The 15,880-nt window shown below is 39.5% G+C and overlaps 2 protein-coding genes across 4 annotated transcripts in view; both read left to right on the forward strand.

The window, feature by feature from the left end:
• XPOT (exportin for tRNA) overlaps positions 1-5,896 on the forward strand; it is a 30,048-nt gene extending 24,152 nt beyond the window's left edge. The window contains exons 20-25 of the mRNA XM_068400837.1: positions 1,114-1,230; positions 1,316-1,424; positions 1,988-2,060; positions 3,569-3,640; positions 4,773-4,829; positions 5,326-5,896. Of these exons, the coding sequence (XP_068256938.1) occupies positions 1,114-1,230; positions 1,316-1,424; positions 1,988-2,060; positions 3,569-3,640; positions 4,773-4,829; positions 5,326-5,352 (455 nt within the window). The 3' untranslated portion in view covers positions 5,353-5,896. The remainder of the gene's footprint in view (positions 1-1,113; positions 1,231-1,315; positions 1,425-1,987; positions 2,061-3,568; positions 3,641-4,772; positions 4,830-5,325) is intronic.
• A 3,818-nt stretch (positions 5,897-9,714) lies between these two features.
• The window catches only part of TBK1 (TANK binding kinase 1), a 35,451-nt gene continuing 29,285 nt past the window's right edge, over positions 9,715-15,880 (forward strand). The window contains exons 1-2 of one of the 3 annotated variants that reach the window (XM_068400823.1): positions 9,715-9,769; positions 14,371-14,491. In XM_068400823.1, the coding sequence (XP_068256924.1) occupies positions 14,405-14,491 (87 nt within the window). In that variant the 5' untranslated portion in view covers positions 9,715-9,769; positions 14,371-14,404. Of the gene's footprint in view, positions 9,770-9,969; positions 10,070-12,255; positions 12,266-14,370; positions 14,492-15,880 lie in introns of those variants that run through there. The other 2 variants (XM_068400824.1, XM_068400825.1) reach the window with 2 other exon arrangements.

Here is a 15,880-nt window from a genome sequence, read left to right on the forward strand (position 1 = left end):
TATAATACATCTTCGTGCATCATTGTATTTGGTTGGTGAATTGGAGATCATACAATATATAACAATATATAGCAATGTGGCCTATACATTGCTGGGCAAGACCACTCACAGCTGCCAGTTATTCATGATGATGTTCATTTTCTGAAGGACACATCAGTAACTTCTGTAACTTTTTATTACTATCTCCTGATCTCGTTATCTATGGTAGAAGGCATCATGTGACTTATTATATATGTAGTTACCAGGTTTTCCTCACCCTTAGTGACCAAGTGCAAATTAGTGCTTTTCATAGCAGAAATTTGAAGTCAAATGTCCAGTTGCTTGGTTCTTTAAGTAATTGTCTCAGTTTGTATTCCATCAAAATGGCTAGGGACTTGAGAAGCTTTAAAGTGACTTATCTGGTAGGTGGAGCTCGGAATTCCTTCCACTCCATCTTAAAAAGATGGTAATACCTGTGGGAAAGGAAGGGGTGGCATGCAGAAGTAGTGAGAACTTTCTTCAAAGAGACACTTGGTAGTTGTGATGGGCCAAGAAATTTTTAAAGGAATGAAACAGAAATAAGCATAGATGCAGTACAGAAATTTTAAGTGTGATAAAAATATCTTTCCATATATTGGAAGATAAGCAAGCTACTTCAGTGCTGCTGAGTTTTAATTAACTCTACCAGGTTTGGGTAGAGAGGAGAAAACTTTTGTTTGTAAGCAGGTCAAAGTACCTTCCTCACCTTTGTGTGTATTAAAGGCGAGAAGAAAATTAAAATCTCCAAACTTAAAAAAAAAAAAAAAAAAAAAAAAAAAAAAAAAAACACAAACCAACCAACCAACCAAACCAAAAAAAACACACACCAAAAAAAAACCACAAAAAAAAAACCCTACAAAAAATCAAACCTAAACAAACAAACAAAAACCCAAAACCAAACCAATTATAACATCAATAAGAGTTGTCTTGCATTATAGGGGAAACTTACCAAAAATATTTGAGATTTGTGCAAAAAAGAGCAATTTTGAAGTTGAAGCATGTCTTCCAGGTCATTATTTATATAAAATAGTGTAAGAGTACAGACACATTTTAGGCTGCAAGTTGAAATGACAAGCTCATTTTAATGTGTTTAAGGTGCGGAGAATGTGGAGCGTGTGTTGTTCACAGTCATTCAAGGAGCAGTGGATTACCCAGATCCTATTGCACAGAAGACTTGTTTTATTATTCTGTCTAAGTTGGTGGAGCTTTGGGGTAAGACTGTGTTTCCATAATTCCTTTGTAGCTGCTACTAACCACGAAGCAATAATAAAACGTGGAATGTTATTTTTGTTTCCAGGAGGTAAAGATGGACCAGTAGGTTTTGCAGACTTTGTCTACAAGCACATTGTTCCTGCATGTTTCTTAGCACCTTTGAAGCAAACGTTTGACTTAGCAGATGCCCGACAGTACTGGTGTGTATTATGGACTTTTTTTTTAGTTTATTTTCGTTCTTGTGGGGCAGATTCATCCCACAGGGGGAGAGTGAGCGAGCAGCCCTGTGGTGCTTAGTTGCCAGCTGGGGTTAAACCACAACACCAGCTAAGAAACCTACAATGGCCATGTAGTATCAAAGATCATTATCTCGCAAATAAAATCCCTTATGTTTTTTATTGAGGTAACTGGATGATTAGTTATTGAATATTGTGCTACTGTGTTCTGTAGTTCAGCTACACTCATACTCAAAATCAAGCTAGAAAATTACAGATGTGAGTATTTAACATTGACCTATCTTAGTTATTAACTAATGTTCAGTGAAAGTGAACACACACAGGTGGCTGTTCCTTAGTTCATTTTGGCTTCAGCTGTGACAGAAATTTTTCTGGTTAGAGTGGAACAAAAGCTGGAAGGTTGAGGTTCAGTTAGCATTGTGTGAGGGGAAAATAAGGGAATAATGGCATGAACTAGCCCTTGTTTTGGGCCTCATTAGGTTCTTTGGTTTAAATACTTAACCAATAGACTAATGGAATAGTCTAATGTTATGTATTACATTGCAGGCTTTATCAGAATGTGCAGTGACGTTAAAAACAATTCATCTCAAAAGGGTAAGCTCCATAATACTTTGCAGGGAATAACTCTTGCAGGTTTCTTTCTAGTGCTTTTATCAATTTCTAAAAATTAGGTACTTACTAGGGTGAATTACTATTCTATCTTTATACAAAATAATAGGATGACTATAATGCTGCGTAGGGATACAGGATCCAGTAGTTCTACCTCTTGATAAATTACTGCAAAATACTGACTCTTCATTAAGGAGAAAAATCTGCTCACTTGGTTGTTAACTGTGTTTAAGTGATCAATTGGCATTCCTTTGCTTTTCAGTGTAGTACTTAAACTGACATAAAAGAGCAATTAGAGATGTACTATAGAGTACTTCTGTGAAAAACTAAAGGTGTCTTTCGATGTGTAGGAGACGAGACTGAAAGACATCTGTGGGGAAAAAAATGAATTTTGTGTTGTCTAATGACTAAAACACTACAGCATTTTCCATTTTTAATGGGAAAATGAAACAGCTTCTATGTTCGTGTTACTGTTTCCTGCTATGCCCTTTAACTTGCTGGCTAATTTTTCTGTCATACAAGTAAAAGTCACAACTACACAAAAATTTTTAGGAGTTATAAACTGGCGGAGAAGAGATTGTTTTAATTGAGGAGAGCTTCTGAGTTTGTTCCTTTTTGCCCAAAAGCAAAGAAGAGATACATCTGTAGGAAATCAGGCTTTGGTAAATGAAATAACTTCCTATTACAAATACTGTTTCTTTTAACAAATATAGGAAAATAATCTGAAATCTTCTTTTCCCCTCATGGGAACTGTATACCATGTTCTAGTTCTGGGGTAACTTATGTGTGAATTAATAAAGTTGATTCACTTTCCCCTGGTAGATGTATTGGGTCATATTTGTATACTGCCAGTGTACAGTAATCCCTCTTGTGATGAGAGGTGTCTGATAAATGCAGATAAAGAAAACAAAAACTAATGTGTTAATCAAAACAGACCTGTCTGTCTGCTTCTCTCAAAGGTTTGGAAGTTCCATTTTATTCCTGTTTAGTCCACTGCAAATTACATAGTCAAAGTTACAAGAAGAGAAACACTATGTTCAGGGGTACTTGGATACTAAATTTTGCAATGGGAGTAGTATGGTAAAGCAGTTTGCAGATACTAATTGCGAAATTTCTATTTTTTTTTTGCTTTCATATGTCAGTGAAATTAGGGCTGCCTTCTCACTTAACTGACTTTAACAATTGACATGTCACAAACTGACTGGCTGTATTGTAATTCTTACATCAGGGCAATTTTCAGTGCGTTCTTCTGTTGTGTAACAAAAGATACCAAATTACACTAGAACCATTAATGCCAAGGTTGAGAGAAATATTTTTATTTGCTAACAGCTGAGAATAACATGAGCATTTGGTATTTAATATGCATAACTTCTCTGTAAAATAGTCATGTAGACCACCTGTTTTCAAACTCTTCTGTACCATACAGTATAGGGCTATGACTTCCCATATGTACAAAAATATACCTGAACAAATTGTGTACTGCTTTTCTTTAGGGTCCTGAGTGTATTCAGTATCTTCAGCAAGAGTATTTGCCTTCTTTGCAAGTAGCTCCTGAGATAATTCAGGTAGGAATTCGTAAAAGAACATTTGGAAAACTCTTAATTATAGATGTTAAATAGGAACAAAATTAATACTGTCAAAGTTAAGCTCCTACCATCCCTCAGTAAAACTTACTCTGATATTGCATATCAGAATAGGATTAATTTAGCATAAGGAATAAAGTTACTGCAAGAGTACCTTGCAAAAGAGAGTCCAGTGCATGTGACTGTCTAAGCCATCTTCCTATTTTAATTCAAATTTTAACTTGAGGAAAAAAGTATCAGAATACTTAGAGTAATAACTCAAAAATAAAATGAAGCATGTTGTATGTATAGGAAATGTGATGATAAAGGCTGTATTCAACACTACAGAAGTTTAAGCCACACCACTGATTCTCCTGTCAAAAATGATGTACAACATTAAGTGTGGGGTTTTGTGTGCTTATTTTGGAGTAGTGTAAGAGGGTTCTTGGTAGTGAAACTTTACACCTGACACTTGTCTCAACATTAAGCATTGCTAGCCGTATGGCAAGCATTGCCATGAAGAAATTGCTACATGAACATTGACAACTTAATGGCAACTAATTTGGATACTATAGTAATTGGGTTTGCTTCATTAGGAGACAATTACACTCATTGTAAGACTTAAACTGTAGAACTTTTAAAGTGGCCTTAAAAATGTGTAAGGATCAAGTGTTATCTGTTGCTGGTGCCTCAATGTTTTCTGATCTAGGATTATAACTGTTTCACGTGACAGACTGCTGTAATCTAGAGTCACTTACTGTGTACATAATACTTCTTCAGTGTAAATGTGTGTCTGAAGTATTCATTTCAAAGCCAGCAGAAGTTGCTGGAAAATTTAAAGGTTTAGAATCTGCTTGATTGCAGTCCTTGTAGGTAGTCCTGTTTCTGTCTATTCAGCTAAAAGTGAATGTGAGATCCTGTATTTGAAAATACAGTTTTTTCACCCCAGAATGCACTTGGCCTGTCATAGCCTACTACAGTTTTTTATCCATGCTTTTCTTTGGTCGCACATTAGGGAAAATACAAACTAATATCAATGGCGTTACATACGAGGTATTCTGTATGTTCCTAACATATCTGAGGTGGTCTTGTTGCTTTATTTAGTTATTTAGTATTTCTTCATTTTCTCTTACAGGAATTCTGTCAAGCACTTCAGCAGCCTGATGCTAAAGTTTTTAAAAATTACTTAAAGGTAAAGATTTTTTTTTCTTTAAGTAGCTTTTAATTCCATTTGAGCTTTGTCACACAATTCAGTTGTGGTAGTGACCTGAAGTAATACTGAAATATTGAATTATTTAATAGTTTTTAGCTATAGGGAATCTCCAAGTAGTAAAAGCAGTTATTTGGAAAGAAGGAGCAAACAACAACAATAAAAGTACATCTGTAGAATTGTCACTTATCCTCAGCACCTTGCCATCTCCTCAATAGCTTGATATTCTTGTGGCTTATGTTTAATAGTCAAAATAGCAAAAAAAAGTGATGCTGTAATTGTAGAGGATGTGTTGGAATGCTTCATTTCTGAGGGTGTGAGTGTAATCGAATGGCACAAGTCACATCCTTGAAGCTAGAGCGTTAACCACGATGTTAAGCAAGAAAATGAGCTCTGTCAAACTAATTATCTTGCACCTCAACCATCCCATGTCTTGTATTTCCTTTGTCTTAAAGTTTTTTTAATAAATTTTTAACAGGTATTCTTCCAGAGAGCAAAGCCCTAAGGAAAGTACTGGAATCTTATGTACCCGTTTCCGTAATCCAGAACTCTGGTTGTTAATTTATAAAAACGCTAACTCTTGTGCCATTCAAACTAGTTTTGTTTTTAAGAAATATTGCTTTGTGCTCACATCAGTACATATTTCAGCCTTTAGCAAAAAAGAGAAATGCAGATCCCCGACTTGTGTCTCAAACATGAAGATATGTGACAACATGAAAAATTATCTGTATACCTACACAAACTTTTATGTATAGGATGATTTAAGCTTATGCTGTAACACGTACAGCAATGAAATTACACTTATTTTTGAAATTAAATGTAAAAATCCCTTCAGACCATAGCAATGGCTATTAAAATGTGTACATTTTTGATACTGAGTAAAATGTTTTCATAAGACATAAAATTCATTTGTTCATGTGTGGTGACATGAAAATAAAACAATCAAAGTCATTCTTGTAGATAGTCATTTCATTGAAGTTGTCTTAATGAGAAAATAGATATATACCTCCTATAAAACAGATTGGTTTAATAAATGATTTCATTTAAAAGTGGCATCTGGTTCTATCTTTTTTTATTAAAAAAATAAAATTTTACCCAGCGAAATGTTAAGTCTCTTTGAATCATTTTGGTTTAATCTTTAAAAGCTACAGCATTCTTAACCTTCTGGCTGTTACATTGGAGTAGAACCTGGCAATTTTTCTGATGCTTGGATAATAAATTGTGTTGCAGTCTTGCATGTAGAAGATGCTGGCAGAAAGAAAGAATTGCATTAATTGCAGTATTTCAGTAGGATCAATGGTCTATACAGATATTTTAGTAGTGTTGCTACTTCTGTCCCAAAATGTATTGATTGGTCAGTTTCTTTGCTTTTTTTTTTTGTTTAAATCCTATGACATGACAGTATTCATAGCTATTTCATAGGGGCAGGGGGAAGCTAGGAGTCTTCCTATGCATGAGATTTAATACTTCCCTCAAGAACTGATGTTCACAGTAACGAGCTGACTTATCTCTAGCATATCAGATGAGCCTTTTTCTAGACTGTGTGATGCTAGGTTCTTCATCCAATTTAAATGGAAAAATAAATGAGGAAGTGGATCAGAAACAGCAGCCAGGAGTGGAGTGTGGTCATGTTTTGAGGATATGCACTGCCATTCCCTCCCTTTTCATGGAGGGAAGAAAGTAGAGGGCACTTACCTTCACTGCTTTTCAACAAGACAGTATCACTTCTATAAGATTTTTGTTCATGATTTTTGTACGTTTAATCAAAAGTTTCTTGTTTTAAAAGTTACTTGATTTGTTTTATCACAGATTAAGTGCTTGTGGTGCTTTTTATACTTCCTAGTTTCACAATCTCTTTCCCTCCCTTTGCTGCCATACCAATGCTAGAGGTCCCCTGGGTCCAATATCTGTTTTGTTCTCTCCCATAGCACTAGAAACCTTCCCTCTTTGACTCGATGCTTTGCATGTGCTGCTGTGTCCCTGCACCTTGCAGCTGCCCTTCCCCAGCTGAAGAGGCTGCACCCCTGTTTTTTTACTTTCGATACTAGCCACTATTCCATTGAACTCTCCTAGGTGGCTTCATAACTATGGGACAAGAGGAGAAGAGTATAATTTGTGGGCTGCTTTTGGACTAAGGTTTGCTTGGCAGCATTAATCTGTACATGTTGTAAACAGCTTTGGAATGAATTCTCTGGTGGCAAGCTGGAAACGAGGCAAAAGCTAGTAAAAGCCGTCTCGCATCAAGGAAATGCTTCCCTTCCCTCTCTGCAAAACTACAGAAGAGAATACGGCATAAATAACATGGAACTATGAAAGGCAGTTCCAGCTGGAGTTGGCTGCTGAATAGGTTTGCTTATTCTGGTTCAGTTGTGATGCCTCCTAAATATTTAAATCAAATATAGAAAGCAATTTGACTATACAAGTAAATAGCTCAAAAGCTTCGGTTTTCTTTAGAAAATTCATTAATGGTATAGAAAAACAATGTTTAATTTGCTTAGGAGTTTCTAGAGTTACTGTTCTCACCTGACTTACTGGTAAAGTTAGCAGTTGTCCTTTTGGTAAGGTTGGCAAGACACAACTTCTCACTCGAAATTTTTAAAAGTCAAATAATTGAATCAGATGTTTTTTCTTGGCAAATATCTACTGTGTTTTATTTCTACTCTCCCCTGTTCTTATCTTAGTGCTGCTAGGTTGCCCAGAGGGTCCCAAGAAAAAGATTAGAAGAAGATACTGTATTTTGCCTGTTTTAATGCTCTCAGCTCTGGGTGACTATTGCTCAGTTTGACTTTTTTTCCCCAGCATCTTTTTCGAGTTGTGGCATTCACAGCTACATGTGGGAGAAGACTGTATGTAACATACCAGCTTTAGCTCCAATTCCTGTAGCAGTATTGTTAGGATGAAGAGATATAAGAGTATACAGCTACAAACTGCTGAATTTGTGAATACGAATGAGAATCCCAATACAAGAGAGGTGAGGAATACCAAAAGTTTTACTAATACATTGAAAAGAAGTGGAAGGAAGCAAAGTAAAAATTTCTAGAGTGAAACTGTAATGACACTTTCCTTTTTGGTGTCTGTTTTTCCTATTCTTACATTCAACAACCATTTTCCTGTGATTCATACTGTGAAACATTTAAAAGCTAGAGAAGATCCTTCTTGCATAAGGATCACTGATTATGTTACAAATATACCCTAAATAATGGACAATCATCTGAATCACGTGAACCATTTATGAATCATCTTCATTGATGCAAGACCTGGGGAAAGCACATGGGCTGGTCACTGCAGTGAGAGCAGTTGGCAGCCAGACCCAGGGGCAGGGTGGTGACACTGGAGCTGAGATGCTCTAGGCCTTATGCGAACAAAGTCCTGGCAAACTAAGTCTGCTTTGAGCAGGTGGTCAGACCAGAGACGTCCCAAAGGCCCATCCAGCCTGAATGAGACTATGACTTAAAATGGCCAGTTCCAAAAAGCATCAACATACTGTGCCAACAGCTTGGTTTTATTCAGAAGTGGAAGCAAGTACACATTCAAGATACAAAGAAAAGTTCACTGGCGTTTTCCTGATTTTGAGAGGGCTTTTGCTAAAATCCATATGAACGATCTGATGAATATTTCTGAAAAAGACAAAGCTGACTCGTGTATTGATGAAAAAAAATGGCTTGCAAAGCTGGGTAGAGAGGAGAGGGTAGCAGAAACGATCCATGTAACTTCTGAGGAGCGCTGCAGCATTTTGAAAGATACAAGGACAGAACACAAATGTGGCGGGGAACTATTCCCTCTATAATGGAGAAGCATTACGAAATAAAGCTCAGATGCCAACAAATGGGGAATATAAATTAAGCATTTATATTAACAGCATAAAATGTATCAAAGTCAATTTATCAGTTTCACTAAGCAGAATTTTGGAACAAGCTTAGTGCCCTGTAACAAGAGAACCAGCGGAAGCTTGGACTTGCGATAGAGCTTAAGAAAGGTAAGATAATAACAATAAACAAAGCCTGTAAACAAAAGGTTGCTGTCTTTTATGTGTCAGTTCCTCGAGAGAATAGGCTTCTGAGATTTGGGAAGACGGTAACTCCAAAAAGGAAATGCAGAGGATCAAAAAAAGGATAGTCGGGGGGGGGGCGGAAAAAAAAACTTTTGACTAGTTTCCCACTATAATTTTGTTTAAATTACTTTATAATGTAAGCATAAAGTTATCAGTATTTTTCCTTATACAAGCTATACAGACCATTTATTGGAACAGCAACATTACTGGACAGACAAAAAAAAAAGCAAGAGATAAATCAGAAAGATTTAAGTAAAAAATAAGCAAGAGCATGAATGTATTGAAAATACTAAGATTTCGTGAGGTTTAAAAAGGGCAAAACTGAGAGAAATTACACAGGGCGGGGAAACATTTCTCCTGGATATCCCTTGAAAGAGCAGTCGGTGAGGTGAGGTTCACACAGGAAAGTGTAACTTTCACGGGTTACCCGGCGGAGGGAGCAGCGGCGGCCCCGCCTCAGGAGGGCGGCGGAGACACGAAACCACCGCTGAAGCGGTTACACAGCAAAAAATCACCACGGAAACCCGCACCGGAACCGGTCTGAGCTCGTCTGAGCTGAACTACCCGGAGTGACCATTTTTTAAGGAACATCCTACTCCCGCTTTTCGATGTTTGCCGGCCCCGCGCCTCAGCGGCTGCCGCCGCTCCCTCACCCCTGCCACAGAGCGGGCGGCGGCGACTCCCGCCCCTGTCAGCCGACCCCCCGCCAGCCCGCACCCCCACCTCAGCTCACCGCCGGCCACCTCCGAGTGGGGAAGGGCTGGGGAGGCCGGTCACCGAGGCGGTGCTTCTGCCGTCCCGCCTCCCCAGCGCCGCTGCAGGAAGCCGGAAGCGGCCGGGGCGCTGGGCAGGCAGGGCGAGAGGTGGCTCGGTGCGTGGGGCTGGGGTCGGTGGGCAGGGCAGGATTGCGGGGGTGGCCTCGTCGAGCCGAGCTGAGGTGGGCGGCGGGCGGCGCGTAGGACCCGCTTCCCTTCGCCACCGCCGGCGGCGAGGGGAAGCGACTCCCTACGCGCCGCCGCCTGCGCGAGGTGGTTTCCGTTTCCCAGGGCGGCGGCGGGGCCTTCCCGGGAGCTGCCGACTCCCGAGGAGGGTCGCGGGCGGCGGCGGAGCTCCCCTGAGGCAGCAGCGGGCCCGGCTGTGCAGGTGGCCCCGCGGAGCGGCCCCCGCCCGGGTAGGAGCGAGGCAGTGGCCGGCCTGCGGCCTCACCGGCGTGCCGAGGGCTCGTTCTTTGCCCCTGTCTCTGTGACTTTTATCCCCGTGAATGTCGGCAGGTCGCAGCTGATGCGACCCGTCAAAATTACTTTTGTAATTAGAAGGAGGGGAAAAAAAAAGCCAAGCGGAGCATATGTTTGCCAGTGGTTTGTACAAAGCTCTCCTCAGGTAGTGGCGTCGCCTTCGGGATTGTAGAAGTTGTTGAACTTTTACCTCAGGAAGGATGTCCTGCTGTGGAAGTGAGCTCCGGTGCTGTGCCCTCCAGAGCCCCCGTTTCTGAGTGCGGGGCTGGCTGGGTCGCTCCCTGTGGCCCTCCGTAGCTTTCTAGGAGCTGCTGTCCCTGACAGAGGCCGAGTCCTCTTCCCCCCTTACGGACTGGAAATGCTGAGGGCAGCGGTCATGAGCAGCGCTGGAGCCAGGCTTGCCGTTTGTTTTGCAGGCCTTTGGGAGGGTGTGCTGCTTTGTACGGGTTCAAGCAGCACCTTGTGTGGCCCAGGGCAGGGTATTTCGATAATTCAGATACTGGCTGTTGGACTGGAAACTCCCAGAAGGAGGTTGGGTGAAGTAAGCAGGAACTTCAGGGGAGGAAACTTCTTTTCTAGTCGTCAAGAGAGGGCATACACGAATGTATAAAACCTTCATATGTACCACACTGTATCATGCTAACATAGTATTTCTTCAGAACCTCAGCACCTTGCCCGTCAGCTTTCGTGGCATATAGGATCTTGCCTGTAGACAGAAAGAGCCTTCACTTTAACTTCATCTGTCTCTACTTGCCTGGTGAACTTGTGCATTGCAGCTGTTAACAGGGGAAGTACCTTGTGTGCTTATTCTGCGTGCCTGAGGTAACAGCAAACTTCGTATTAATTAGAAACAGTCAGTACTCCTGCCTCAAAGCATTGGGAGTTTAAAAAAAAAAATCACATTAGCAATACAGTCGTTTTTTATTACAACCCCTCTGCTGAGAAATAAAGACATAGTAGCATCACCAGAAGCAGAAAAATACTTTAAAAAAAATACAAAAGCAGCCCCCAAACCCTTGAAATACTAAGGAGTCATGGGGGACAATAAATCAAACTGCTGGTAGGAGAGATACCTTTAGATATACGTGAGGAACTTCTGACTCATCTAGTATCAGATTTAACGACCATAATTGAGATGTGAAGAAATAGTTCAGTGTTAAATCTAGTGACAGGACCAATTGTACGGTTAGAGATTTTTTTTTTTTTTTAATATGAAACGCTTAGTGAATCGATTTGGGAAGATAATGGAAGACATGAAAAGAAAACTCGACATGCTGAGTGTTTAGCAATGATCAGTTCTGAATCAGTCTAAGAAAGGAAAGGTATTAAAGGAGGTCTAGCATGTTATATAAGTTATTGGATCAAATTATTATAATTTGAAGATTAAAATTAAGCTGAATGAGACTTTATGCCTTAAAAGTGAAGACTGCCAAAACAGTGTAGACTTTGTTATTATAAAAATACTATTTTGACAAAAAAAGTGTAATAGTGTGACACTGACTTTGATTTGGTGCTGGATGTGTACCCTGGGATTAATATTGGCATAATTATATCTGTAGTTTTACAAGTGAAAAAACCCAGACCTTGAGAACCCATTGGTGACTTGCTGGTTTTTTTTTTTTAAATCCAATGAATGATATTCAAGCTCATCTGTTGCAGACTTGTCCTTTTGTTTTGTTTTCACCCATTGACCTTCATGCAAATTTAATTACAAAGTAAGAAGGTAAAGGAAGAGAGCTGATCTCGTACATAAGCTACCCCATCTTTATCACTTCAGGCAACATAATAATTCAGTCTCTAATAGGCTGCTAAAATTTCTAATATTTAGATAGACATCGGTGAAGAAACTGTTTATTTGATCCTTCTGCGCACTTTCTGTCTGCTTAGAAAGGATTCGTTATGTTTCTGCATCTTGGTGTGAGTCTAATGAATGTTAGTTTGAAATAAATGACAAAATACATGTTTACTAGTAATGTGCCAGCTGGCTTGTTACAAGCAGGGTTTTAATTATGCAGAATTTTTTAATTCAGAGATTTTACAAATGGTTTCCAGAGTGCGCTATGCATTATTTCCTTGCAGATCTCTTTCTTACCTTCTATGTCTGCATCATAGACAGCTCTTTGGCATCTACGGTAATTGCCAGCTGGGAGAAGTTACCTTATTCTACTATTGCAAATTGTCTTGTCAGAGATAACTGAGAATTGTAAAGGTTTGGGGTGTGGTGTTGGTTTTTTTTTGGTTCAGATTTAAGATAAAACCTTTGTTCCCTTCTCTAGGCATTAAGAACTTTATCTAGATTTTAAAAATGGTGTTGCTGCATGACTCTGAATTTAGTTTAGCGTAATGTCACATCTTTGCATTGAGTCATTGCATTCTGTAAGCTACATGTCTGGAGAAGAGGAGGCTGAGGGGGGACCTTATCACTCTCTACAACTACCTGAAGGGAAGTTGTAGCGAGGTGGCTGTTGGTCTCTTCTCCCAGGTAACAAGTATTAGGATGAGAGGAAATGGCCTCAAGTTGTGCCAGGGGAGGTTTAGGTTGGATATCAGGAAAAATTTCTTCACCAAAAGGGTTATCAAGCACTGGAACAGGCTGCCCAGGGAAGTGGTGGAGTCACCATCCCTGGAGGTATTTAAAGGACGAGTAGATGTGGTGCTTAGGGACATGGTTAAGTGGTGGACTTGGCAGTGCTGGGTTAATGGTTGGACTCGACGATCTTAAAGGTCCTTTCCAACCGAAACAATTCTATGATTGTATGTCATTGCCTGGATGTTTTGGAACAGCTTTGCAAGAAACTCCACGTCTTACATGAGTGAATATCTAATTGAAGGTATGAAATCTGCAGTTGCTGCGCATAGAGAAATGTGTTCAAAAAGTCATGAGAAAATGTCTGTCTCTGCAGCATGGCACAGGTACGATGAGGAACGGTGCAAAGGCGGGTGCTTCAGCCGGCAGCTGGAGCAGGACGGGCGAACGGTGCTGCGGTGGCTGGCGTGCGGCTTCCTCCGCTCTCCTGGGGTGCACGCTGTGAGGCTTCTGCTGGTCTCATCTTGTGCACCAGGGAGCTCTCAAAAAGTGCCAACCACCTTCTCATGATAAACACGCACAGGAAATTCCGTCATACCTCTTCTTCCAGTAGTTACAGGAAAGGCAGTTTCGTTTCTTCTGAGTTCCAGTTAGCTGTTTCTTGTCAATTAACACAGGCAGATGCAGGGATCCCTGCCAGGCTGTGAGGAAAGGCTGCTGCTGTGGGACCTTCCCCTGGTCCAGGTGCCGTTTTGCTCTTAAGATTCTTTAGATCCAGGAAACTACATCTTTGATCTTAGAGCCTTTCGCTAGATTTAATGGCAAAATCAGTGCTTTAATTAAACCAAAAAGGTAAGAGTATTCACGTGCAGCTCCTGCTGTTTTGGCAGAGGAGGGGAAATCTGGCAGTTCTAATGTTTTTTTTAGATCGTTTTAATTTAATCAAACTTTTTTTTCCTCTTTCTTTTGAATCTGTGAAGACCTGAGTATCTGACAGTTTATGTTTCAGGAAGGGTGGGGAAGCCAGCCTGTCTCTCTAGAAATGATGTGACATACTCAATGTGAAATTTTAGAAATGAGAGAAATTTCCCTTAATTTTTTCCAGTAGTAATTGGTGGTTCTAGCAAGTAGCTGAAAATACTTGTGTTAGTTGTGACTTTTCTCTAGCTCATGTAAAAATAGCTTTTGTAAGTAGTTAGTCCAGTTCCTTTACAGTTGTACTGAAGTGCAACTTCCAGAGCCAAAGTGATCTAAAAGATGTGTATGCATGTCTGCCATCACCTCTAATGTCTGTTCTTTGGCTTATATACCGAATAATGGAATACGATTATAAGTCTTGCTTATTTTCAAAAGACCTTGTGTGCGTGTTTTTGACTCTCCTATAGTTTTTGTTACTGTATCATTTAAACACCTGTGTACAACAGAAGAGGGATTATAAAGCTTTCACTTTCCAGTTGATTTTTCAAACAAATTTGGGGGAGTAAAGACCTCAAATGCATCAAGGTGGTGTGTCTATGGCATTAGTTTTGATTGTTGAGCTTGTTTATATTTCTTTTTGTCACCTCTTATTCCTCTACTTGATTGTTCTTAATTGTTTCTGTGTGTCTTTGGAGTTGTGGTTGGTTTTTTTTTTTCCTTCTAATTAAAATAAGTCCCTTTCGTGTATTTTACTAAATTATAATTCAGTGTATTTAACCTTCTGTTTCTAAGGTGAAAAAGAAAACTGTCTGATCAAAGAGCAAAGATGCAGAGCACTTCGAATTACCTCTGGCTGTTGTCTGACATTCTAGGACAGGGAGCTACTGCAAATGTTTTCCGGGGACGACATAAGGTTTGTGAGGAATTACTAATCTGAGTAACATATAAAATTGAAATTTTTTCATTTGTGAGTAGAGTCATGAAATCAACGAAAAAAAAACGGTCAAGATTTAGGCCTGAAGCAAATATATCTTTGTAACTATTCATACTTAGGTTTTAATTTTTAATATTCATCCATTGAATTATGGTTTTATACAGTTATTTCTGAGGATTTGTTTCTAATATTGTATTATTTGTCCTTGTAAAATATTAAGTGTTATTAATTCTTCATTCCTCCTTTCTTCAATTTTATGGAAAAAATACTCCTTGCTTAAGAATTTAAATCGGAGTAAAAGTCTTATCAGTTTTTATTACATGATATGTTATTTTTGTCTTTGTTAAATTCTCTTTTCATAGTTTTTCCCTGTTCTTTTAAAACCCATTTTTTGTGATTTTTATGATTTTGTACCGTAAGTGAAATAATCTTAACATATTATCATATTGGATGAAGTTGCTGTTAGTCTTTGTCCATAAGTCAATGCTTCATACATGTCTAGGACACCATCTTCTTGGTGACATGCCTGGAGTAATCAGTACAAAATGGTACATCTTTGAGCAGTTTTGCCATGTAAATGATACACTGATGTGTATGTTGTAACCTGAGTGAGGGGCTAAAATGACCTTACTTGTGTAGATCATTCTATTCCTAGGAGTTTCAAGGTATGTCTCACAAAATGAAGATAAGCCTAATTGTGAAAGTAATCTTCCTTTGTAGTATTGACATCTGTGTGAAATCAGTGTGAAGTTATGTATAAGCTACAGTGTTTTCTGTGTTCCACATTTAACTGTGAAGCAATGCTAAGCAATAATTCAGCAGTTAATGTGCTTTTCTGGATGAGTGAATTTCCACACAGAATAATTCCCCTGTAAAGCTTATGGTTTCATGGCAACCATGAAACCTCTCGTCACCCTCACTAGTCTGAGCACATGACCTGCAGCTTGTGGTCAATGGGAGAAGACTTTTACCTGGGCACCAGCAGTGCACATAAGTGTGCTGTACAACACACCTAGTCTAAGCACAGGAAAGCTTTGTCCTTAGAAAGAATCTGTCACACACAAGACTGCTAATGTAAGCTTATTCCTAGAGTAGGCACAGGGAGGTACTTTGCCCTAAGCGGGACAGGAGTTGCACTCTCAGCTGGTGCTGTGCGTGCCTGAGCATGTTGGGGCTTAGTCCCACTTGAGAATTTAAGTCTCTGATTAAGCTCATGACTGTGCTCCAGTCACTTATTACGTGGGTTTGCATTGCTTCAGGATTTTGCATGAGTGGTATGCAGTGCTTGACACTGCCTTCTTTGGAAAAAAAAAAATACTGCTTTATCCCTATAAACAGAACAATAAAGAATGAGAGCGCAACGTTCAG

This window comes from Nyctibius grandis, chromosome 5 (assembly GCF_013368605.1).
Source record: "Nyctibius grandis isolate bNycGra1 chromosome 5, bNycGra1.pri, whole genome shotgun sequence".
In the NCBI taxonomy this organism is placed as follows: domain Eukaryota; kingdom Metazoa; phylum Chordata; class Aves; order Nyctibiiformes; family Nyctibiidae; genus Nyctibius; species Nyctibius grandis.